General features: G+C 45.4%; 2 protein-coding genes across 2 annotated transcripts in view; both read left to right on the top strand.

Annotated features, from left to right (window-relative positions):
- Myo3a (myosin IIIA) overlaps positions 1-1,379 on the top strand; it is a 107,567-nt gene extending 106,188 nt beyond the window's left edge. The window contains exon 33 of the mRNA XM_090319032.1: positions 866-1,379. Within this exon, the coding sequence (XP_090175158.1) occupies positions 866-995 (130 nt within the window). The 3' untranslated portion in view covers positions 996-1,379. The remainder of the gene's footprint in view (positions 1-865) is intronic.
- Positions 1,380-4,930: 3,551 nt separating this feature from the next.
- Gad2 (glutamate decarboxylase 2) overlaps positions 4,931-24,229 on the top strand; it is a 49,680-nt gene continuing 30,381 nt past the window's right edge. Inside the window, exons 1-7 of the mRNA XM_090319033.1 lie at positions 4,931-5,187; positions 5,754-5,813; positions 5,987-6,139; positions 7,063-7,296; positions 11,655-11,745; positions 12,272-12,384; positions 16,824-16,939. Of these exons, the coding sequence (XP_090175159.1) occupies positions 5,112-5,187; positions 5,754-5,813; positions 5,987-6,139; positions 7,063-7,296; positions 11,655-11,745; positions 12,272-12,384; positions 16,824-16,939 (843 nt within the window). The 5' untranslated portion in view covers positions 4,931-5,111. The remainder of the gene's footprint in view (positions 5,188-5,753; positions 5,814-5,986; positions 6,140-7,062; positions 7,297-11,654; positions 11,746-12,271; positions 12,385-16,823; positions 16,940-24,229) is intronic.

Consider the following 24,229-nt stretch of genomic DNA (forward strand, 5'->3'; position numbering starts at 1 on the left):
AAGGCATTTCCCCACCAACATCTATGAAACAACTTGACCACCCATCATCTCTCTGCCCCAGTACCTGCTTTGCTTTTCTCTATAGCACTTAACCATGTGATTTAATGCTTTAAAATTAGGTGGGGTCCTCTCCCATACTAGACTTCAAAAGCCTTGAAAGAAGTCTTTGTATGTCAATCACTTAGACATGTACATGGCTTTTAGTAGGCATTCAATGAATGAGGTGAGGAAGGGAAGGAGGGAGAGAGGGAGGAGGGACAGGGAAGAGGGAAGGAGGGAGGAACAGAGGCAATCTATATAACTGCTTTGTAGGGAAAGACTCACTTCCCTGGCAAATAAAGGAATCTTAAAGTAAACATGGAAGGGGCTCCCAGTAGTAACTCCAGGAAACCTGGACTTGAAAACATAGAAACATCTGGAAGTAATACCATCATTGTTACTAATGGAAATTATTGATTCAATTTAGGGAACTGTCTCTAAAGAAACAGTTCAGCCATTGGGGAGGGGAGGGAAATTTAAGTGCCTGTTTAGGTATCTTGATGGTTTGGGTTTTTTTTTTTCTGTTTCAGTATATTAAAAATTAAGGTAACAAAAGCATGATTTGTTTCATTGATTGTGATCATTTCTATCCAAAAGAAGCTTGCCTTTCTGCTCTCCACCTTCCGATGTTTTTCTTAGCTCTTAGTCCAAAGACAAAAGTCGCAGGTTACCATTTGGATAACCTGCTGAGAATCACTGCAGATGCTTTGGTGCTCACTCGGGATCTGGATCCTTCCTTCAGGAAAGGATCTGCCTTCCTGAGCTTGGGTGGGGCTGCGTTGCACGGTGGGTGCCCTTAACCCAGGGCTCTGGGTCTCCCTTGCAGGTGCTGGGCAGCTGGGGAGACCTGTAAGGAGGATGGGGTGCACAGCGGGCCAGCAGCAGACAACCCCTACGACTACCGGAGGCTCCTACGCAAAACCTCCCAGCGCCAGCGCCTCATGCAGAAGTTGTAGCCCAGCCATTGAGCAAAAGAAAGCCCTTCACTTAGACTGCATGTTCTCCTTAAATGCTAGAACCAGCCTCCTTCCCCCACCCCCAGACTTCCACGCTGCCCTTTAACTGGATGGCTCCAGGCTCCTTGTTCACTGGTGTACACTTCTTGGCAGCTGCTTTCTGGGGACTCAACTGTGCCTGAGCTGTTGCTTTTCTTTCTCTCCTTGCTCTCTCAGGGTGGTCGGGAAGATTTCTTCTCTTTTGCACTGGTCACTCCACAGAGGGTGGGATTTTTGTGAACAAAGCAATGCGGGGAAGAACGTCTAAGATCAGCTTCATCCCTAACTGGAACTTGCCCTTCCCTTGGTTATTCAGATTGCTAAATAAAGGAAGCACCCAGTAAAGTCTGTGGTTTGCAATGCTTTGACTGAGTTGAGTCTCCTCAGAGTCACTGCTGTCTCCATCAGGGAAGCCTTGACCCCCAACCAGTCACCTCAAATCAACCTCGCAGTGAAATCTCCAACGCCCCCCCTCAATGCACTGTATGTCTACAGCCCTCCCAATAAACATACCTCTCTTTGGCCCCCCTTAGCAAATTCCTGGTCCTGACAGTAACAGAATTGTTAGATTTTTCCTTTCTTCAGCCGCTCTGAATTTTGGAGTACTATTAAATGAAGAGGGGAGGTACTGGAAGGAGGGTAGAGGCTTTTGTTATTGTTGTTGTTGTTTGATTGGTTGGTTTTGGGGGTTTTGCATAGGACAGCTCACTGCAACTTTTGCAAACATGGCTAAGCCCTTCTAGGAAACAACCGTGGCTTGGATGGAGGACATTCTCTAGGTCTTCTCAGCCAGGAGCAGGCATAGAAGAGTGAATTGCTTCCACCCACAAGTGAATCCACAGAAAGACACGGCCATGACGGACCTTGTCTTTACACAGGGCACCTTCTGCCCTTGGATCCAAGGGTCCTGCAGGATTCTGGAAGAATGCAAGTTGAGGCAGAGGACTGATAACCTTCTTGGCGTCACTGGTGGTAATATTCTCTGCTGCAGCGCGGGACTTGTAGCATCTCTTCATTTTCCAACTTGAGATCTAGTTCAGGGAAAAGTCCAGCTGGGGCACATTGAGGCCCCGCGTCATCGATTAGGACGTACTTCCTGAGATGAGTGAGTGATTCCTCAAACCAAAGGGATGAGTCACCCCTGACTGTGTGGACCCAAAGAGAGAGTCCAGGCCCTTCCCTCACACCCACCAAACCAGCTCTGCTGGGCTCTTAGATGGGTGTATGTTCTCTGAGGTGGCTGGCCTTGTGCACCCCACCAGGAGGCACTCAGCTGCAGGTGCACTGGCAATGACTCTGCTTCCCACCTAGACTTCAGCTTCCGTCCTGGCTTCCCATTTGACCTTTGCACACTAGAAAGCCCAGCCCCCCCACCTCCTTAAACTCCCCACTCCCCAACCCTCACTGTTTCAGTGAAACTGGTTAAATGGTGCAATATTTTGTTTTGTCTTTTTCTTTCCCCCTTTCCAGCTCTGCTTTGTTTCTCTGACCCTCTACATTTAAACCCTGAATGGACACAGGGGAGAACACTTGAACCAGATATTTTTTTCTTTGGTTGGGCCAGCCATACGCTATCTGGGCTAGAAATGGGTCATCCAAGAAACATATTGGGGAGGAGGGGATGAGTGTCCTGCCTTTCTCCCCCTAATTCCAGAAAGTGCCAGCAAAAGTTCCCCCCTCCCCTCTCTCAGCTCCGGCTTGCCTCCCTCCCCAGTCCCTACCAGCTTCCTTTGTGAACTAATGATGGTAATTATAACCTCAGGCACTCTTTTGTTAGGGGATGGAGAGGGGCGGGGGAATCGGGCTCTTTTACTAAATGAAAGACTTAAAAAAAATGCTGTCTAGGGACTGAGGGATTTAAGGAATGACAAATGAGATCTTAGTCTTTAGTCCGCATCTGAAGTGGAGTATGTCTAAATTTTTTTTTTTAAACATAAATCCTACCACCTGATTTAAAGGACTCGGGAGCCATGGATTTTAATTCAAAACAAATTAGTTAAACTTAGGTGTTTTTGGTAAGGAATTTCTCTGTCCCTTGTATTCTGATCTATTGGGGGGGGGTATGTTTGTGTGCACGTGTGTGTGTGTGTGTGTGTGTGTGTGTGTGTGTGTGCTCTTGAAGGTTTGTTTTAACGAAGCCTTATCTTCTAAACACCATCCATTAGTAGAGAGGTCGTGCAATTCCAGCCTGGAGGGAAAAATATTTTTGCAAAATGTGGCGTGGGTTTTGACAGAGAAGCAGGAGCACCGTCTCTGTAAGGCAGGTGCGGCTGCAGGAGCCCGGTGCATTCTGCTAGCTGTCATCTTCACCCGCGGGAGAGGCGGGTCCTCGGGCCCTGCCCACCAGGCCCACCCCTGGATCCGGTCCCCAGATCCTCGGGCTGGCCTGGAGATCTCTGCGCACACGTCGGAAGAGGACACAGCTTTGTGGGGAAACTAACACCTCCCGGTTACAAGGCTTGGGCCTCCCCCCATCTTCTCCTCTGAATCCCCACACCCGCTTCTCAGTCGTTGAGGAGCCCAGACCCAGGATGCCAGGAGGTTTGGTTTGCTCTGGAGACTGGTGGGGAAGGTCAGAGAAGGCGAGGCTGTGGACGCGGTGGAAGGGACGGCTGCCCACAGCTCTCCGGCCTGGGTCGTTCTCTCCCTCCCTCTTCCAGCCCAGCTGTGAGGTGTGAGGGAAATGGGTCTCGGGGACCCAACCCGTCCCCCCCCACAACCCTGGGCGCCTTCTCTGTGTTTAACAGAAAGGAAACGATTCTGGCATTCACCTTTTTCGATATTGGAGAAAGAAAAGAGAAATAAAACAAAACAAAAAAAAGTCCTCCTTCTTACAAAGGCCTCCTTAAAAACTGGCCCATTCTGTGCTCTCAGTCTGTTCCCCGGTGGTAAGGTCTCCCTTTGAGCAAGGGAGAGGACCCCTAAAATAAAAAAAAAGAGGTGCAAAAAGCGACGCCTCCTCTTCTTCGATCTGGGAAGCCCAGACCTGCTCAGTCGGAGACGCCATCGCCCGAGTGAATTCGACTCACACGTGAGCAGCTGGCCCTGGCACGCCCGTGTGGTTCAAGGTCACCAAATGACCGCGTCCCATCCCCTCCCCACCCCCCCCCCCGCCTCCAGCCGCCAATCCAAGGGCCTCCGGCTGCTCGCCCCGCTCCCTCCCCACAAGTTTCGTTCGTTTTATTATTATTTCTCTCCCCCAGCCCGAGGTCCTGGGCGATAGACTCCAGCGTGGATTTTAATTGCCTCCATCAGCAGTCTTTCTCTCCAGCCGTCAGTCAAACGCTGGACGTTGGGGTCCCCGAGACCCAGCTTCTTGGCTGCACGCGAATGTGGCTTCCCAGGGCTGGCACCGCTCCATTTCCGAGCTGCCAACGAAACCCCGGGCTCGGGCTCGGAGTGAGCCTTGGGCGCCCTTCCCGCATCACACCCCCAAATTCGAGAGCCCAGCTCCCCTCTCTTCTGATGGTTCCCCCTGGGCTCCGGGTGGCGCCGGGAGGAAAGGGCGGCCTCTTCCAGCCTTGAAACAATCCCCTCCCCAGTTCCAGATTCTCCCCTCCCTCTCCCGTACACCAGATCGGAGCCACCCGAGCCCCCAGCCCGGGCCCCCGGCTGAGGTCACCGCCGCGGCCTCCGCAGCACCTCGGACAGCGCGCCCGGGCCGGAGGGCGCAATCCCCGCCCCCCGGAGCCCCGGGACGCCGCCCACCCCCTCGCTGGGACTCGGGTTGAGTCGCTGAGTCTGCCACGCACACTCACGACTCAGCTCCTTCCCTCCTTCCCCCCCCCCGCTCTGCTCCCCCTCTCCACCGCCCCCTCATCCACCCCCCCCACCACTCCAGCGTCGCTCGCTCAAATCGCCGCGCTCTCGCCGCCCGCGCGCGCAGCCCTCCCGACCCCATCCCGGCTCGGCCGCGTCCCCCCGCCTTCACACGCGCGGGTTTTCGGCCTCCCCGCGCGGCGCCCTCCTCCCGCCACTCCGACAGACCCGCCCGCGCGCGCGCGCGCAGCGCCCAGCCCCGCGCCTCCCGCCCGCCGCCGGCAGCCCGACGCGACCGGCTCCCGTCTCCCCGCGCCCATGGCATCTCCCGGCTCCGGCTTTTGGTCCTTCGGGTCCGAGGATGGCTCCGGCGATCCCGAAAACCCTGGCACAGGTAAGAGACGAGGGAGAAGCAAGCCTCGGAGGGCGGCCTGGGGTTGGCAGGGCTGCGGGGAAAGACGAGGGAGGATTGGCTGCCACCTGCAACGGGAAACTTGAGGCACTTGGCCCCGGCTCCAGAGCTGAGTCCCCCGGATCGCCCAAGAGGCGCGCAGCCCGCGGCCCGGGGGACGGGAGCCCCCGGTATCCTGGCGCCCCTTCCCCCTCAACGGGCCCGGAGGACCGCGGCGGTCTCGAACGCGGAGTTCCGCGGACCCGCGTGTCCGTACCCGGATGGCTGGACCCTGGGTCGGGACGCAGCGCCGTGAAGAACGAAAAAGGGAATCGAAAATTCTCCATCTGGAAGCAGAGTCCCACACGTCGGCCGCCCGGGGAGGTCCCGGGGCGCGGGAAGGGGGGTTCCGGCCGGGACTGGCGCGGGGAGGCCTTCTGCCCACCTCCCCCGGGCACCCGCGGGCCCCCAGGGCTGGGCGAGGCTGCGCCGCGCAGCCCTGCCCCAGCCCGCGGGCGGCCGTCTGAGGGTTCCCTCCGCTCCCCCGTCCGCCCCGCTCTCCTCGGCAGCCCGAGCCTGGTGCCAGGTGGCCCAGAAGTTCACCGGTGGCCTGGGGAACAAGCTGTGTGGTGAGTGTCGGCGCCCCGGCCTGGAGGGCGGGAGAGATGGGGGGGGCGGGGACCCGAGCGGGCGCCCGCGCCGGAGCTCGTGGGGCTGAGAGGCCGGGTCGGGGGGGGGGGCGGTCCCGGCGGGGTCCCGGCGGGCGGGTCACCGACGCCCGCCAACCCCTGTCTGTGTCCAGCCCTGCTGTACGGAGACGCCGAGAAGCCCGCGGAGAGCGGCGGGAGCGTGGCCCCGAGGGCCGCCCCTCGGAAAGCCGCCTGCACCTGCGACCAGAAGCCCTGCGGCTGCCCGGGGGCCGCGGACGTCAACTACGCGTTTCTACACGCAACAGGTACGGGCGCCTCCCGGGCCCCAGGCCCGCCGGGCCCCGCCCCGCCCACCGCCGCCGGGCCACACCCCGGCCGGGGAGCCGGGCGCAGGCCGTCCGCAGGCCGGCACGCGCCGGGGGCCGGCGCGCGTGGGCCCCGGGAGAATTTTCAGCCCGGCGGCCTGGGGCTGCACAATCAGCCCTTGGTCCGGGCTGGGGCGCCGCCGAGAGCGGACTCCGGGCCCTCGAGCCGGGCTCCCAGCCGTTCGTTCGAGCTGCAGCGGGGAGGCCCTGCAGGTTCCGAGCACCGGGTAGTGAGACGCCCCCCCCCATCCCCGCCCCGGGGGTCGCTGCGGGAGTCTCAGTGGCAATGGTTCCGAAGCGCTGGGACAAAGTGTAAGGTCTTTAGATTCCATCACCAGTCGATCTGTAACTGAGCTCCGGTGTGCTTACACACCCAGTCTTCCAAACACCAACACGCACACGCACACGCGCGCGCGCGCACACACACACACACACACACACACACACACACACACACACACACACACACACACACACACTCTAATCCCCCTTGTTTGCCCAAAGGCATTTCTCAAAGATTTCGATTTCCACAAACACAGTGATGGTTTTTAAATCCAAGAAAAGAACGTTCTGGGAGAACTCCTGCAGAAGAGATAGACGACGTAGAAGAAGACGCCGGCAAACAAAACAGATGTGATTAACTGAAATACTTAACTTCCGGAGGAGACATTGAAATGTCTCATTTATTCCCAACATCTTTGAAAAATGCCTCCCCTACCTTCCAAAGTGCTCCCGCCTTTCCGAAAAGCTCCCTTTTTAACTTGTAAACATGTCTCATTTGAAAGACAAATTTCCCAATCCGGATCTTGCCTGAATATTTCCGTAGTGACATTTAATTGTGTCGTTTTAATCGCATTCGTTAGATCTGCTACCCGCGTGTGATGGAGAAAGACCCACTTTGGCGTTTCTGCAGAATGTAATGGACATTTTGCTTCAGTACGTAGTGAAGAGCTTTGATAGATCAACGAAAGTGATTGATTTCCATTATCCCAACGAGCTGCTTCAAGAATATAATTGGGAACTGTCAGATCAACCACAAAATTTGGAGGAAATACTGATGCATTGCCAAACAACTCTAAAATATGCAATTAAAACAGGTATTGTCCTATCTGAAATAATAAAGTTCTTTTTTTCATTCCTTTTTATTTTTTTCCATAAAAACCTTTTCTGTGTTATGGAGTTGAAATTATTTTTTTAATATGAAGAAACTATTAGAACAATTCACATCAAAAGCGCTCTGCTATTATTAAAGCATATGAATTTGATAATGTAAGAAGCATTGTCAGTGTAAACCATTAGACTGTATGTAGCATATATTTGGCCATGGAGTTTAACAGTGATGTAGAGGCAACCATTTGTCATCAGGGGCCAGTGAAAAATGACCCAAAATGGAAAAAGAACGGAAATGTGGAAATGATTGCATGAAAGGTATAATCCAACAAAAGCCTGGATTCCAGTGTAGTGCTGGTAATTTCCTTAGCATAGAAACTGGACTGAATGTATTTGAACTAAATCGGCTAAGTAGGCATTGAGCTAGAGGATGATCAATGGCCAAGACTTCAGATCTGAATTCCACATTTTCTCCTAATTTTAAAGAAATGTCAAACACTGCCCTATAGACTAATTTAGCAATACAGCCATATCGTGTGAGGATGTATGTCTTTCACAGCCTTTGAAAAAGTAGGGAGGGGCAAATCTGATACCGTTAAGAGGATGTATTTTTAATACAGCTTGTGATCTTTTGTTTTTTTCCCCACAAGATTCTCCATATTTCATGCATATTATAGTTACAGGTGTAACATTTGTTTGAAGGCATTCCAAGCCTTTAAAAAAAACAACGTATCTACACAAAATCAGATCTTTATTACCCAGGTCCTGAGCATTTTGTTTTTGTCTACATTGTCTAATCATTCTGATCCATAAGTATAGTGATACTCATTTATCAATAAGGAATACAAATGCATTCCATTCCTGGTAGAAGAGGAAAGCCATGTGTATCTAAATTGATCTGTAGCCTTAAAAAGATTTACTAACATAAAACAATTTGCAATATTACATAAGTACCAATTATCATAGAGGTCATATTTTCATTTGCAATTTTTTGGTTGGTGAATTATCTGTATTGCTGATGAATTGTTGGGATTCTTCTAACTAACAAGAAACATGGTAGGAATATTTGCTGTGAGATTTTTATCATGGTGTGGGGGGAAGCAGGCGTTCTTTATATTAACAGAAACTTGTATAAAGTCTTGAAAACTGATTTACTGTATTTATTATTATCCACTTTTGTCAGACTACAGACTGAGAACTAAGGAAAGGAATTAACTTGTTGATCTGTGGAGTATGATTTGATTTCTGAAGGTTTATTAGCGATCTTTTTCAATGAACGTTCCTAGAAAATCCCCAGGTTTAGACATAGTATATACTAAAAGATGTTCCTTCATTACCACCACACACACACACACACACACACACACACACACACACACACACACACATTTCCTGCATTTTTGATTGACCCATTTCCCCCTACCTATTTAAATATGGTAATGGAAAATTGGTACTTATTATTTATATTGTTACCAAATCAAATGGAATCTGTAAAAATGTTTCATATCTTCACTCTTAAAGACTGGTGGTGTTCAAAATGCAATTTACGCAATTAAGATCATGGGAATTACATGCCAATGAAAAGAATAGCTCTGTCTGTCAGGGCTTCATTTAGCCTTAGGAATAGATAGGACAAATCAACACTTATTGCCACAATGCCTCTGGAACTGCTGGCCAAGTGTTACACTGATGTATTTTATTTAAAGCTCAGAATTTTTTTAATTTTAAGATTAGCTTGGATTTATAAGCAAATTATATCAATATTAATTGATTATCAGACTTTATTCACAACATGTCTACTCTTCTGACCTTCTCTACCCAATATTACATTTCAAAAGAATTAAAGATAGCTACATCATCTTTTCAACTAACAAGTTTATAAATTTGTGTGCTCTATTTCATTTGTCAACTAGCATCATTCAGAGTCTTCCAAAGCAGTTGTCATTCTTGATATCATACAGTATGAAGATTATTTTTAGGAATGCATGTTACTACCTGGTTTCCATGAAAAAACCTCAGCCTGACTTCCATTTGAGCTCCAGAAAAATGAAGGGCAGTTGAAGTGGAGAGGCTATTTTGAAATGAAATATTCATGCATTTGTTTAAATTTCTTTGTCAAAGAAATGTTGGAACAGGATATTTCAGGGAATGAGAGGTTCTGGAATCGTTGGTGATGTGTATACGGATTATTAGATTTGGTGTTGGTAGTGTCTGAGAAAAGTGGGGTTAATGTAGTCTTCAATCTTCAATCCAACCTCAAGACAAATGGCATGGAATGATTAATAGATGAGGCTGACCCCAGGCAGGTTGCCAGTATATAAACAACAGGCTGGATGACTTGAGGGCCCCTTCTCAACTGACTGTGAGCACAAGCTGGGATTTTCCCTGGGCTGTGCATTTTTCCCAGCTCACACACTATGGAAGGACACTCTAGGACCTGAAACAGGCCCTAATTTCATGTCTATAACATGCTGTCTCACTAGCTGGCCAAACTGTACATAGCCAAGTGATCCTTCTGCTTGTGTACCCTTCACCTCACTTCACAAGTCCCAACAGCTCCCAGGACAAGCTGACAGGCTCAGAGTCAGACTCTCACACATTCAGTCTTGATTGGATTCACGGAAAAGCCCTTATGGGCAGCCTGTAGAGGCCATAGAAGAACAAATGTAACTAGGGAAATAGATTTCTGCCCGAAATCAAAAGAGCATGTTGTTCTGACCTGTCAAACTACCTCCCTCCATATTTTTATATCACCAGTGAAGGAAAACCGTGATGTAGGAGAAAGTCAGGTAAAATAGAAGACCAAGGTCAAATGTATCCAGGAGATGCATACCAGTGAAAAGAGTAGGTAGACAGAGCTAATCCTTATTCAGTTCTCCACTTAAAAAAAAATGGCTTACAGATAGGGAAGTGGAGGGCCATCTGGGTGGGAGAAGCAGGCTGTGATGTCAGCTGTGCATGGTAATGAAATGGGGAGTCAATGAGGCAGAGAGGAGTGGGGCTTTGTTTCATACATCAGCAGCATCACTGCCACCAGTACTCTTTCCTGAATGGGTAAACTTGATGGGGTCAGCATCAAAGGGCATAGAAAAGAGCAAATCAGAAAGGACACTGTGCAAGGCCATAGGGAGGTGAAACAGTGCTGGGGGAATTACCAAGACATGCTTAAGCTCCAGGATCTCTAAAATGTGCTCCTGTCTCTTCCCAGGGTCTAATTCTCTGGCCACAAGTCAGAGACTGATAAGAGAGCAAGCCATTCAGGGAGATAAGCTATGTGTTGACTTTCGTACCTGCTTTTCCCCTTGCCATGCTTTATCTTGTTTTCCCTGTGCTGTCAATGAAAGACCATCACATCCCCAGGCAAGAGACAGGTGTCCAGAAAAATGACAGTTACATTTATGAGATATTGTTTTCATAATTGTTTGTCACCCAAACTTTTTGTTGCTAAGCTAGTACCCAGTTTTATTGATAGGCTTTTTTGGAACCAGATGAAGAGGTATTTATAATCACATTTAAAAGTAATCGCCTCAAGAGTATGTAGATGTCAACCCTTTTTGAAAATTGCAGGAGAAAGCCAGATGTTAATTAGATAAACCCTACTAATGGGCCAATCAGTCTGCTGGATATATCTTTATGTATCTTGTTGACAAGACAGTGATGGTGAGTGAACTGGGCTTTAAATCTCATCTATGCAGGAGCTCTTGTGTTTGTAACTATATATTCAGGCTGAGAAGAACTGATAAGAATCAGCTTTGTCCCTGCCATCTTTAGACATTCTTTACCTTTTGAATTCACTCAACAGAGTGTCCTGGTTTATCATTTTTGTCCTGTCTTTTGTGATTAGCAGCCATTTGTCACTGATATTATTACAAAGGTTGGCATGTCTGGCAGGCATCTCGGTATGACTGATTTTTAGAACAATTCAACAAAAAGGACTTCTAACAGCATACATGCAAACAAGAGCTGATCTATCTTTGAATTCCTTTAGGTTTCAATGCATTCTAGTATGAAAATATATTGAATATATAAATTATGTCCAGTGTCCAGATTGCAAGCCACATGTTGATCATGTTTTTTGTAGAGCACATTTACAGAAGATCTTAAAATGAGTTTTAAGAATTACTAGCACACTTAGTAGCCCATGGCTGGAGGCAAGGTTATTTGTATGTATATGCATCTGTGTTCTTGTACATACATGTGTGTGCATATTGGGTTTCTGAATATGTATTTTCTATTACTGAAAAATCTTTCAAGGACCTTTAGCTGGAAAAAAATATATGTTGTTTAAATGGCATTTATCTTCACTGGATGCAACTGTGATTCTGGTATTTCTTTTGTTATTCAGGGCACCCCAGATATTTCAATCAACTGTCCACTGGATTGGATATGGTTGGATTAGCAGCAGACTGGCTAACATCAACAGCAAACACTAACATGTAAGTAGCTGAACAGACTTTTGTGTAATCTAAGATAATTGTCAAAGAGATTCCCATCTCTTAAGTCTCTAGTGTTACTAACTCCTGAATTCTGTAAGAGTTCTCGCTTGCTTAATAGGAAATAGCCCTATTTCTTCAATAGTACAATTGTCTTCAATGCAAACAATAAAAAATTTAAAATATCAAGGAAGATTCTCTGGCATTTTGATTTGTAATTATGTATAATGTGAAAGAGAAATGAGATCTGATATTGTCTTTTTACATTGTAATATTCTACAATATTCTTTATTCGCTATTATAAGCCACCCTTTTATATCGTGCTAATAATTGAAACACTTAATTCTAGAGTCACCAAATAACTTGAGCAAACCTTTTGGAAAACCTTTACAAATAATTCCTCTCCTCTTAATGTTATTATCATAATGTCTGTGAATGTCAACTTGAAAGAGGAAACCAATCTGTAGATAGTATAATGGTAAATGATTTCTTTGTTATATACCTCAGTGTGGCCATTTACACCTTTCAGGTTCACCTATGAGATTGCTCCAGTATTTGTGCTTTTGGAATATGTCACACTAAAGAAAATGAGAGAGATCATTGGCTGGCCTGGAGGATCTGGTGATGGGATATTTTCTCCAGGTATATGATTCCAACTTTTGTGTTGTTGTTGTTTTCCCTGATATGACTTGTTTTATATAACCTTAAGAAAATTTCATAGTCTATATTTCTGATTAGGTTATATAGGCTGTCTGTTGATCAAAGAAATATGTGTGATTTAGCACCTATGCCCATTCAAAACAACTCTACCCTGACTACCCCATACTCAAACTTTAATTATTTGTGTTTAAAGGAGCATAAACAGATGACATTTACCCATGCTTGTTACTGTGGCCCCACCCTACAGGATTGTAGATAGTATGAAACAAAGGAATGAAGATTTCTAGTAATAGAATTCAACAATTTGCTTCCTAGAATTAGTAAAGAGAAAAAAGTAGCATGATGTAATAAAACACTCCCTATTTCAAGGTGTATCTAAAGGCAGGTCTACTCAATTGAGCATATGTGCCCCCTCTAGTCTCTGAAACAATAAACAGGGAGACTGATTTTACACTAATTTCAAGAGGGCAGATAATTCCTAGGAAGATAATTCCTTAGAGCTAAAAATTGGGGGGGGGGGAATTCTTTCAAAGATTTCCCATTCCTTCTCTTCTTTATCATGTCATTCCATCTTTTCCATCTTGCCTTTTATTGCCATTATAAAAGCTCCATTATTTATATTTCTCTCAGTCCAGAGAATGAACCTGAAACAAAAGCTGTGCCCTTGATTCCTGGGTGTGATCTTGCTTTGATGTGGAAGAGAAATAGACGCTAGGAAGGCAGCGGGAAGACAGAGCCGCTGACCCATGGAAAAGCAGATCATTACCTAATCAGTGGCAGGGAAGAGGCATCATCAGTTCCCCAAGACCACACCACGGGACAGCCACACCTGCCACTGTGTCATTCTCTTCTGCAAATCTGCAGAGACTAGTAGAAGAGACAGAGGAGATTTTTTTTTATGTAGAAAGAATAAATGGTAAACAAGAAATAGTAGCTTCAAGACTGGGACTTAAGCATGTTTGCTTACTAGCTCAGATCTTCCATGTGTTTTATTTTATTTTTCTTTACTATATTTCATTTTCTCTTGAGAGTGCATTTTTCAGGTGCTCCAAGGGGGGAAAAAAAGTTGGTTAAATAGAAAGGAAAATGAGTCCCTTTTTTTAAAAAACAAATTGTTGAATATCAGCTGTGGTAGATTTTAAGCTGTCTTTTGTTTGTTTATTTGATATCCATTCTGGGTCTTGAGCTCAGGGCCTGAGTGCTGTTCTTGAGCTTTTGTGCTCAAGGCTAAATTCTACCACTTGAACCCCAGCCTCACTTCTGTTTGTTGTGGATGTTTGGGGGTTTTTTATAGTTAGCTGAAGATAGTCTCATGGACTTTCCTGCCTAGGCTAGCTTTGATCCAAGATCCTCAGATCTCAGTGTCCTGAGTAGACAGCTTTGCAGTTGACAGTCACTGGCACCCAGTCTCCCTCTCTCACTCTCTCTCTCTCTCTCCCTCCCTCCCTCCCTTCCTTCCTCCTTTCCTTCAACTCCCCCCACAAGTTCATACTTAATATTTCTGTGATGCTGGGTTTTACCTTTCTTTTTACTACCCGAAATGGATGCTTTAGAGATATTTTTCACAAAGATAATAACCATTTCTCCCTCCTTCCTCCTTTAGATGGTTGTAGGACTGAGCTCTTCCAAAGGTATGCCAATAGCGTCGAGGTCTCTAGTTTAATAGTTCAAAGGAATCAGAGAACAGTTATACCTGTTGCATCTGGAAATGTGACTAGGAGCCAGGCCCAATTAACTGGAGCAGTTTGAGAATCTTTGTGACCCTAGAATATATACATCCAGAGAAGAATTCTGCTAGGCATTTTTTCTGGGTCAGGTATGGACTTAGCCTCCTCCATCCTTATGCATGATGGGCAAGTATCAGGTACAGTAGACTTAGGCTTGACCATAGCTTCTTCCTTGGCTCATATAGGTCCACATACTGTCATACCAACATGGAAGTTGCAAATGTCATAGTACAGTGTATTATAGATAATTCCATAGTCAGAGCTGGCAGCGGAAAAGCCGATTGGCAACATGCTTTTGTTTGACTTCCTGTGAGACCTCACAGAAGGCAGATAGTTCATATGTGGAATCCCTATTTGCCAATGGATAGTTTATCTAATACCATATAGGTGGGACAAAGGGTCTTAAGACTGAAGGGGAGTGAGGAGAGGGAAAATTCATATATAATAAGTGCATGAGATCTAAAAGTCGCTTAGCCAGTGAGGTGGCTCAAGCCTGTAATCCTAGCTACTCAGGAGGCTGAGATCTGAGGATCAAGGTTCAAAGCCAGCCCGGGCACAAAAGGACCTGAGACTCTCATCTCCAGTTAACCTCTAGAAAAACAGGAGGTGGAGCTTGGCTCAAGGGTAGGGTGGTAGCCTTGAGCTGAAGAGCTCAGGGACAGCGCCTAGGCCGAGTTCAAGCCCCACAACCCACAAAAATAAAAGTTTCTTGTACAGAATTAAGGTTGAACTTGAATTCAGAGCGCCACTCTGTTGACTTTCTACCCCCATCTGCATTGCCCAGAGACTGTGTTTTGTGAAAACTCCATTATGACTCCTAGAAGGAATCCTCTCATCAAAATGATGTCACCTGTGCCTGAGAAGCAGAGAGAACCAGATCTGTCTTCACTGCTTTGCCTATCGCAAAGGATAAGCAAAAAGAAAGCTTAGCAGTGTCACAAATCTTTCAAATCACAGGAATAAGATCATGGAACATGCACAAAAAATAAGCAAGTTAGGAGGGCAGGCATGATTGTGCTTCACGAGGTAATCTGTTCTGTCTGAAAGCCCAGTGGCCCCTTCACTCTTCTTCAGGCTGCAAAGCCTTCAGCTGGAGGATGGTAATGCACCAAAATGAGAAGCAAGAAAGAAAAATAATGAAACTTGGCTAATTGTACTGTAAAGAACACCCCTTTTGTGCATTTTCCCTTTCTCTTCTCCCCTCTTTCACTATTTGAGAGGAACTACAGCTGCAAATATAACTTAGGGATTATTTTGCCTCTGCCAAGAAATACTGGACAATGTCTATAGACTTTTGATTATTCTTATTTTATTTTCATTTATTTTTTATTATTTATAACGTTTTAATAACTGGAGAAGGGGTATGCTGTAGTCAATTAATGAATAGAGGACATGGATAATGATGATGCAAATACTATATTGACCAGAACAAACCCTCACCATAGAGAATTGTGAAGCCCAAAATGTCAGTGTGTCAGCACTGAGAAACCATGAGCTCAAGTGAAAAATCTCTTGAAAAGCTGATCCTTTATCTAGCAATCTCTGTCAACCCACTCACAGTTTATCTGTGCAGAGCAGACTTGACCTGGATTCTGCTCATACTGTTCTTTCTGGGGCCCAGAAAGGCAAAAAGTGCCCTCAATTCTAAATGGTGAGGATGCCAGGATCTGGGCAACGACTTCTCTGTGCCAGGTGGCCTGCCTGGGTCAGAGCCCAGGATTTGTGAGGCAAAGGCCACAGCCCTGCATAGACCATTCAGCTTGGCCCAGAGCCTTTCTGCCCCTCAGACACCAGAAGAAAAGGCAAGTCGACCTATTCACATCAGGAGCCAAGACAAGAAAATAGTACCTGCCTTCTATCTGCTCATGCAACTTCCATACCAGTAAATTCATTTGCATTGTAGCAATCTATCTTTCTCTAGACAGCAAATTTAAAAAAATAAATAAAAGCAAACAACAATGGGGAAAAAAGCCTAAGCTGCTATCCCAAAACCTAAGGGAAAGCTCCCTTTCCTTTGCTTTTCAAATGAGACCTACTTATAAGACAAAACCTTTATAATATAAAATCCCTGAAGGTGTTCAGAATCTTTCTCTTTTATTATAATTATGAAATAAGATTTTTAACTGAATTCTATCTTTAGGATATCTTTAAGCAAAAAGAACTGTTTTTGAACTATAAAGAAGTGCGTATGATGAGATGGATTTGGATGTTTATCTTACATTCTCTAAGAACCACTAATTGAAGCTTCTTTTTTTTTTTACTTGATCCAAGAACAAGGTATCTAGAGGAAGTGAAAACATATAGCTACTGTCCAGCAGGATACAGCTAGGATTTCATAGACAATAATCACATTCACAATTTAAGAAGTGAGACGTTTCTTTCCTTAAAAGTACCTTCCCGCAATACCGGAGTTCAATGATTATTTAACTCTGGCTCTTAGTGGTCATCTTATCAGCTGGGCCCATGAACCTTCTCAGAATTCTCTTCCTTCCTGTCTTTGAGTCTAAGGCTTCGGTTCAAGAGACAGCAAGTGCATTTTTCTTCTGTGTCTAGACATTTCCAACATCTCCCCAGAGGAGTCTCCTCCTGTGTCCTAGGTCGGTGGAAATAAGGACTAGTCGGACCCACCTGGCAGGTGAATCCATGGATGAAGGTCATGACTAGGAAAAATAACTGAGTCACTCTGCCCTCCAGGTGGCGCCATCTCTAACATGTATGCCATGCTGATTGCCCGCTACAAGATGTTTCCTGAAGTCAAAGAGAAAGGAATGGCTGCAGTTCCCAGGCTCATCGCCTTCACATCCGAGCACGTATGTGTTTCTGTACCAAGTTTACATTCTAGTTCATCATATCCCAAGCAAAGGGAAGTCAGTTAGGAATGCTTCGCCCCTGGAGGTTGTCCTTCACAAAGGAAGTTGTTGGGAGACAATGAGTCTCCCAACAGTCATCCAAACAGTCTCCCAATGAGCATCCTTATCTCCAAAATTTGGGAAAACTTGAATGCTAAGGCAGAAAGTTTTTATCTCTGGTGGCCATCCTTGTTTTCTCTATGACGTCTCATGCTGGGGCGGGGGGGGGGGGGCGCGTAGGAGAGGAGACAAGCCAGTGTAAATTATGAGCTCCTTTGGGCTGTATGTAATCAGAACACATTGCCTTATTCATATTACAGATCAAAAATGTGGCCAGCTGATCAAAGAAGCCACACTACAGCTGTTTGTGCAACATCTTGGCTCAGAATAGCATTAGCTGCTATATGAACTCATAAGACATGGTCTTTCCTTCATAATCTTTGGTCCTTTGTCTTGGCTCCTGGAAAAACATCTGGCTGAAAGGCCAGAGGGGCCTGTGAAGGATGGAGAAATGGGAGACAGGGAGGAAAAAGAGGTTTGTCCAGAGACATGAGTGGGAAGAAGCCAGGAGTCATAGTTGGTCTCAGATCTACTGACTGTTTCTTTTTCCGCCTTAGGCAAACTGTGTCTCTGAGTTTTCCTAACAAGGAAACATAAAACAAGTCCAGATTGGAAGCTCATGGATAAAACTCACCGCTATCATAGTAGTCAAGGGATTCAAGGAAACTAATAATGGTTCATTAGCAAACTTTCTTGAAGATCTTCTGTCACATTTGCCAGTTCTATCTGTCAGTCTTATCCTTAAGTTAGGGTTAAGACAGCCTTCAGGCTATAGATAGAAGACTATTGGATTCCATTCATCATTTAGCCTAGGCACTTCTGGCTTCAGGCCAAGGGTGTATAATTCCTTGGTCTTCTCAGATTTTACAAAATAATGTATACAATTATTTTGTCTCTTTGTGTTCTACAAACAGCTCTCCACAGGCTAACTAAAATTTGCATAAACCTTTTGCAAATCCCTTTTTCTCCAGGCTAAATGATGCTAGTCCTTTCCATTAGGGAGAAAATAGGGTGGAGAGGCCACCATGATAATATAGAGAGGAGGGGCAGCCAGTGGCAGAGGCCGGGCTACTTCTGCTTTCTTGCTATTCTTCAAGAGACTGCCAAGACCTTTGGAAAACCAAATGAGAGCCTTAAATGTTCAGCTCATGCCTGGAACACAGGACATGCTACATAAAATTTAGGCATCTTTGAGATTCAACTACCTATTTTATACATGGAGAAAACCAAGCCCCAGTAATGAAGCTTTGAAGCCAGGCAATGGCAGAGCCAGAACTAGAGCCTCAGTTTCCCAACCATCCAACATTGTTCTTTCAGTCACCAGGTTGAATTACTGGGTGTTCATACTGCAGCTTAATGCTTTAAGTTTACCTGTAGCTACGTTCTCAGGAACCTGTTGTCTCTGCCTTACTATACCACCCCAGGACCACTCACCAAAATGGACTAGAATTTCACCTCACTCACAAAAAGGAAATTCTGTTTGTTTAAATCAGCCATTTTCTTACAAAATTTGACTGGTATGGACTTAAGCAAAGAGTGTTGTTGTAAAGAGCATTAGACAAAGTCAATAAATCACTGAGCGAAAAGAAGAGATTATATTTAAGTCAAAAGGCAAGAGTTCTATGACTACTTTCCTGCAAATCATAACATCACAAGGACATCTCAGAATCAGAAGTTATCATGAAGATTATCGGGTTCTGCCTTCATCCTTTGCGGGAATTCTAATTATCTTCAAACTGTCTTGAAAGAAAGGCTTAGCAAAAATTAACTGCATTAGTTTAAGGTTCTTTCTTAAAAAGCCAGTTTAGAGATAGGCTAAGGTTCCAGCCCAGTAATTTACATCTGTAGCTCTGAGTTCTTTGAAAGCTTGAATAATAGCTTAATTTCATACTCATCTCATTTCCTCATGTGACACCACCTCTTCCAGAAATAGCTTCTATGAAACAGCATAATATCACCTAGGAAAAATGCTCTTTACAATCACAGTAGACAATAGAACCTTTTAGGCAAATTGACACAACTAACTCACTCCATTTTTCACACCAAGTCCAATCTCCAGGAACCTGTCAGCCCCAAGCCCCTCATGATCTCCATCCACCTCTGTGGGGAGGTAATTAAAAAACTACTTTAGAAAGTTGATTTTCAGGACTGGGGATGTGGCTTAGTGGTAGAGTGCTTGCCTAGCATATATGAAGCCCTGGGTTTGATCCTCAATACCACATAAACAGAAAAAGCCCACAGTAGCACTGTAGATCAAGTGCTAGCCTTGAGCAAAAGAAGTTCAGGGGCAGTGCCCAGGACCTGAGGTCAAGTCCTGGGACTGGCAAAAAAGTTGATTTTCATATATTCTGGAGGGTTTACATTTCAAAACTAGCTCTTCTAAGAAATAATAGTAAATAAATAAATGGTAATTTAAAAATGAGGGAGAGGGGCTAGGAGTTTGGCCTAGTGGTAGAGTGCTTGCCTAGCATGCATGAAGATCCCAGTTCGATTCCTCGGTATCACATACATAGAAAAAAGCCAAAAGTGGTGCTGAGGCTCAAGTGATAGAGCTCTAGCCTTGAGAAAGCCCAAGGACAGTGCTCAGGCCCTGCGCACAAGCCCAGGACTGGCAAAACAACAATGAGGGAGGAAGGAAATGAGAAGGGAAAGGCAAGGGAAGGATACAGGGAGGAAGAGAGGTAGGAAAGGATGGATGGAAGGACCAGGCAGCTTGGGAAAAAAAAGCCATAAAATTTTTCCTATTAGAAAGAAATTTACCCTGAGAGAATAGACAGTAAGTGAAAACATAAAGTAAATCCATTGTGCCTCCAGCAGTCCTGCTCTGCTCCTACATTTGTGCCTTTTTCATTTCAAAGCCCTCATCACTCTTGTGCTCTATTTTCTTCCTCTCCATCTCATCAAAACTTAGTCTCAGAAAGACCCTGAAATCCATGTTGAGTTGTGAATGATGAGGACCCAAATACCATCTTTCCTGAGGGTAATTCCATTGCAATGGCAAAGAGCTGAGGCAGTAAAAACCACTGGTGGAGCATCCTATGCTTTACTAGCCTGCCTGCCTGCCTTCCTTCCTTCCTTCCTTCCTTCCTTCCTTCCTTCCTTCCTTCCTTCCTTCCTTCCTTCCTTCCTTCCCCAGTGCTGCTCCAAGCCAGGCACTGAAAAGTCAACAATCAACAGCACAATATGGGAAGCAAAGACTCAGTACCTGCCCTTGGGGACACATGTTGTTCTGGGGAAGAAAGAAAGGAGATGACATGTGAAGGGAACAGTCACCCTTCTCAGTGCTCCTGAGATCCCATTTCTCCTCCAGTGATGGACTGTCCCTTATTCCAAGGGCCATGTCAGAAATGACTTGGTAGACTTACTTTTCTTCAGATTAGTGTGTAAAACCCATGCACTGTGGAAAAAATGAGAAATGATGGTAAGTCCTGCTCTGTCCCTTCTTGACATGACCCCAGGTTATTTACTTCACATTTTCCTCCTTTGTGATGGGAATGATGATATGTGACTTCGTAGCTGTTGGGAGGAAGGATGAGGCTGATGCATAGAAGAGAGTACAGCTGGCTGTGAGTGAGTATCCACAGATGGATACTCCCTGCAGCTATCACCAGCCACCCACTCCCGTCTCATGCCGAGAAACTCGCTGAGCCCATCCAAGAGGCAGATCTAGGCAATGAGATAGAGACATGGCCAGGAATAAATTGCTTCTTTATGATGGATATATCCTGCCTCTTGAACCACCAGAGAGCAATGCTCAAGGACTCACAGCTTTGGGAGCTACTTGCATGATTTGAGATTTCCTTATAAACGCCATATGGCAAATGCTTTGGAAATTAAGCAAATTGGCATTCATTTTGTTTAAAGCTTGCAAAATTTCATTTGGGCTAACAAGGAAGACCTAAAGCTATTACTACATTAAGTAGAAGGATGAGGAATAAGGAGACCTGTACTTTCGTGGGCGCCGGCTGAGTTCTGGATGACCCCGAGGCACTCCGCACACACTAGCTACATGTCTTATACTAGTTCTGCCAGGAGAAAAGTTCCTTCTGGGCTCAGCAAACCATGGTTCAGAATGAGAAAAGCATTTGCCCAAATAGAACCAGAAGCCAAAGCTAGGTTGCTTTTTTTATTCCACATTTTCACTTACTCTTCTCAGAAGCCCCCAAACCATGAAAGTAAACTACTTTTCATTGATTGGTCAGAGGGGATGAATGTATGCTCATTACTGATGGTAAGCATTTGCCACCAAATAGCATCTTTTTGATCTTCTCACATGAAAAAGGTTCCCAAGCCAGTGTGAATGGCATATACCATTCCTGACTCACCATGGGTTTAAAGTACTAGTTAGAACTAAGTATGAATCGTAAGAGAGTCATAGAAATGCCATATGACCTCTGAATCTAATGGAATCTCCAAACACACATCTGGGTGACCCTTTTCCTTACAAGTCAGAATAATTAGAAGCCACAAAGATGCTCTAGAGTACCAGTTTCAGAAGTCTTAGAAAGCAGAAAGAAGGCTCTGTGCCGTCCACACTGTAACCTAGCCTCCTAAGATATTGACTATATTGTCAGAGTGTGCCAGAGTAGATGGGAACGGGTTACCTTACAGGTGGTCTCTCTGTAGACCTGAAATGCTAGCTACAGTCTCCATTGAGTGAAAAATGGAGCCATATAATTATCTGAAAGAAGGGTTATCCAGGAAAACAGAATAAGACAAAGACAAGAACACACTTAGCAAGCCCACTGGAGTCTAGGATGGTCTGAGGAGTGGGCAGTTAGGAGATGAGACATATGTCTTGCTGCGGATCATCTTGATCTATCCTCATGTACTAACAGAGGCTGTCCCTGAAATGTTGTGATCCACTAGGAAATTAAATCAGCTCTGATCAAATTAATTAACAATGGTTGAAAGAATTCATGTGGCTTGTCAGGTTCTTCTTTCTTGTTCATGGTACTCGGGTTTGAACTCAAGGCCTTGTGCATGCTAGGCAGGTGTTCTACCACTAAGCCATACCTGCAGCCCTTTTTCACACTGGCTATTTTTGAGATAGGGTCTCACTTCCTGCCTGAGCACCTGATTGAACCACAGTCTCCCCATTTTCTACTTCCTGTCATAGCTAAGATGACAGACACATGCCACCATACTCAGTTTGTTTTGCTAGAATGGAGTCTCACAGGCTTTTCTACCGAGCTGAATGAAAAGGCCCCATCCAGGCCTCCTCTGCCTGACACTCCTATTGCCACTCCATCTTGTATTGAATAAATTCATACCATTCAAGATAGCCTTCTCCCTTCTAGTCCCAACATAGCTATAGAATCCCATCTCTTTTATGAATCATCTAACCCGTGGCTAGATTATCTATATTTAAAAAACTAAAAGGGGAATGCCAGGCAGACATGAATGGCTTATGCTTGTAATGCTAGTTGAAGCCAGGCTAGCAAAACAAAAAAGTATTCAAGACTCCACCTCTTAACCAGAAAAATGCTGAGCTGGAAGCATGATTCCAGTGGTAAAGCACCAGCTAGGAAGCACACAGAGAGTTCAAGGTACAAGACAGCATAGACAGACAGACAGACAGACAGACAGATATATGGATGATTGGTTCCATAAATCTTGCATCTCTCATCTTGCAACTCAAAAAAATTCACTCTTAGAGGAAAAAATAAATAAATAAAACCAGGAGCATCATAAAGTATGCTGCCATCTCAATAGTTAAAAAAATCTTGCATCTCTCATTTTTGTCTAAAATAAAAATTATATGGCTTTTAACATCCATTACTTTTAAATGGAAATACAGTTTTGTCTTAAATAAGCAAGTTTCTATTAAGGTTGTATTATTGTGTGTCCCAAATAGAAGGAAGGAAGGAAGGAAGGAAGGAAGGAAGGAAGGAAGGAAGGAAGGAAGGAGGGAGGGAGGGAGGGAGGGAGGGAGGGAGGGAGGGAGGGAGGAAAGAAAGAAGGGTGGGTCCCCATTCATCAGCTATTCTATTGACAGAGTATTATAAGATTCTTCATTATTGAGGAACAAATTTGAATCCTTGCAGCTTCTAATCTTTGTTTCTAAGCTTGCTTTCTGAAGCCATCCACAGCAGCCTATCCCCACAGCCAGTTCTGGCACACTCACTTAGATCTAGAAACTACAGTGTCATGTGTTCTCAGTGGCCTCTGCTTTTGCTCTCTCTGGACACCTGTTTCCCAGCCTCCTTAGCATCCTGGAGTGGGGATGCGGGAGGTAGATGCTGCTCCCTCTGGTTCATCTACAAGTGGTTCCATTATACATGGTGCCAAGGATTTTAAATGTCTCCCCACGTGTTGTCCCACCCGCACAGAGACGTGTCATTTAAACCATCTCCACTCTTTCCTCTTCATTAAGTAGTGCCTCTCCCTCCCCCCACTCCCCATTTCTTCTTCCCATGTGTCCCTTGCTATTTGTGGATGCCATTTAGCTATTTCTCTGCTCCCTTTCCTGAAAATATAAACAGGCTCAGTGTCGGGTACCTAATTTTCTTTTTCATGCCTCATATCACCTTCATTCCCCATCTTTAAGCTTTCTATTTAGGCCTGTGTTTTCCTTTACATCTGTGATATTTGGTACAGTAATCAATTATCCTGGGTAATTGCTCTTCATTTAAGGATCTCTATTCTTCCTCATTAAACACCAGACAAGAAGGTGGCTGCTCACTGACCAGGTGCCCTGGATCTCTTCCTTACTCCCAATTTGCCATTTTGCACTTGAATGCTTAAGAGCTTATTCTCTGAGGGGCATGGTTTGAGGAGCTTGGACCCTCCAGCAGCTGGACACTGGTGCCAGCCATGAGAGATGTGCTCCTCTGAACCTCTGTTTGGGAACACCCCAGCCTCTGCTAAGTACTAAAGACAGAACACTGGTTTAGGGGGATGATGCTGGAGGGGTGATGATGAGAGGGACTGGGGGGGAGGGAGAGCATCTTGCATCTGCACGGAGCCTGGCCCAATTAAGCTTTCTCTCCCAGTTCCCAGGTAGCTTAGTAACAACCATCCACTTTGTCATTCTGAGGTTGTAAAATGAGGCTAATGGCCCTTTTATGGTACTTCTACACTGAGCTTTTCAAAGCCCTCCCTTCCATGTGTCTTTTTTTTTTTTAATCAGTGGTTGTTATTTCCTCATGTGAAAAAATGTGAATTCTTCTTGTTTATTCAGCGTAAGTC

Source organism: Megascapheus bottae, chromosome 26 (genome assembly GCF_031878675.1).
Source record: "Megascapheus bottae isolate mThoBot1 chromosome 26, mThoBot2.hap1, whole genome shotgun sequence".
NCBI classification, from domain to species: domain Eukaryota; kingdom Metazoa; phylum Chordata; class Mammalia; order Rodentia; family Geomyidae; genus Megascapheus; species Megascapheus bottae.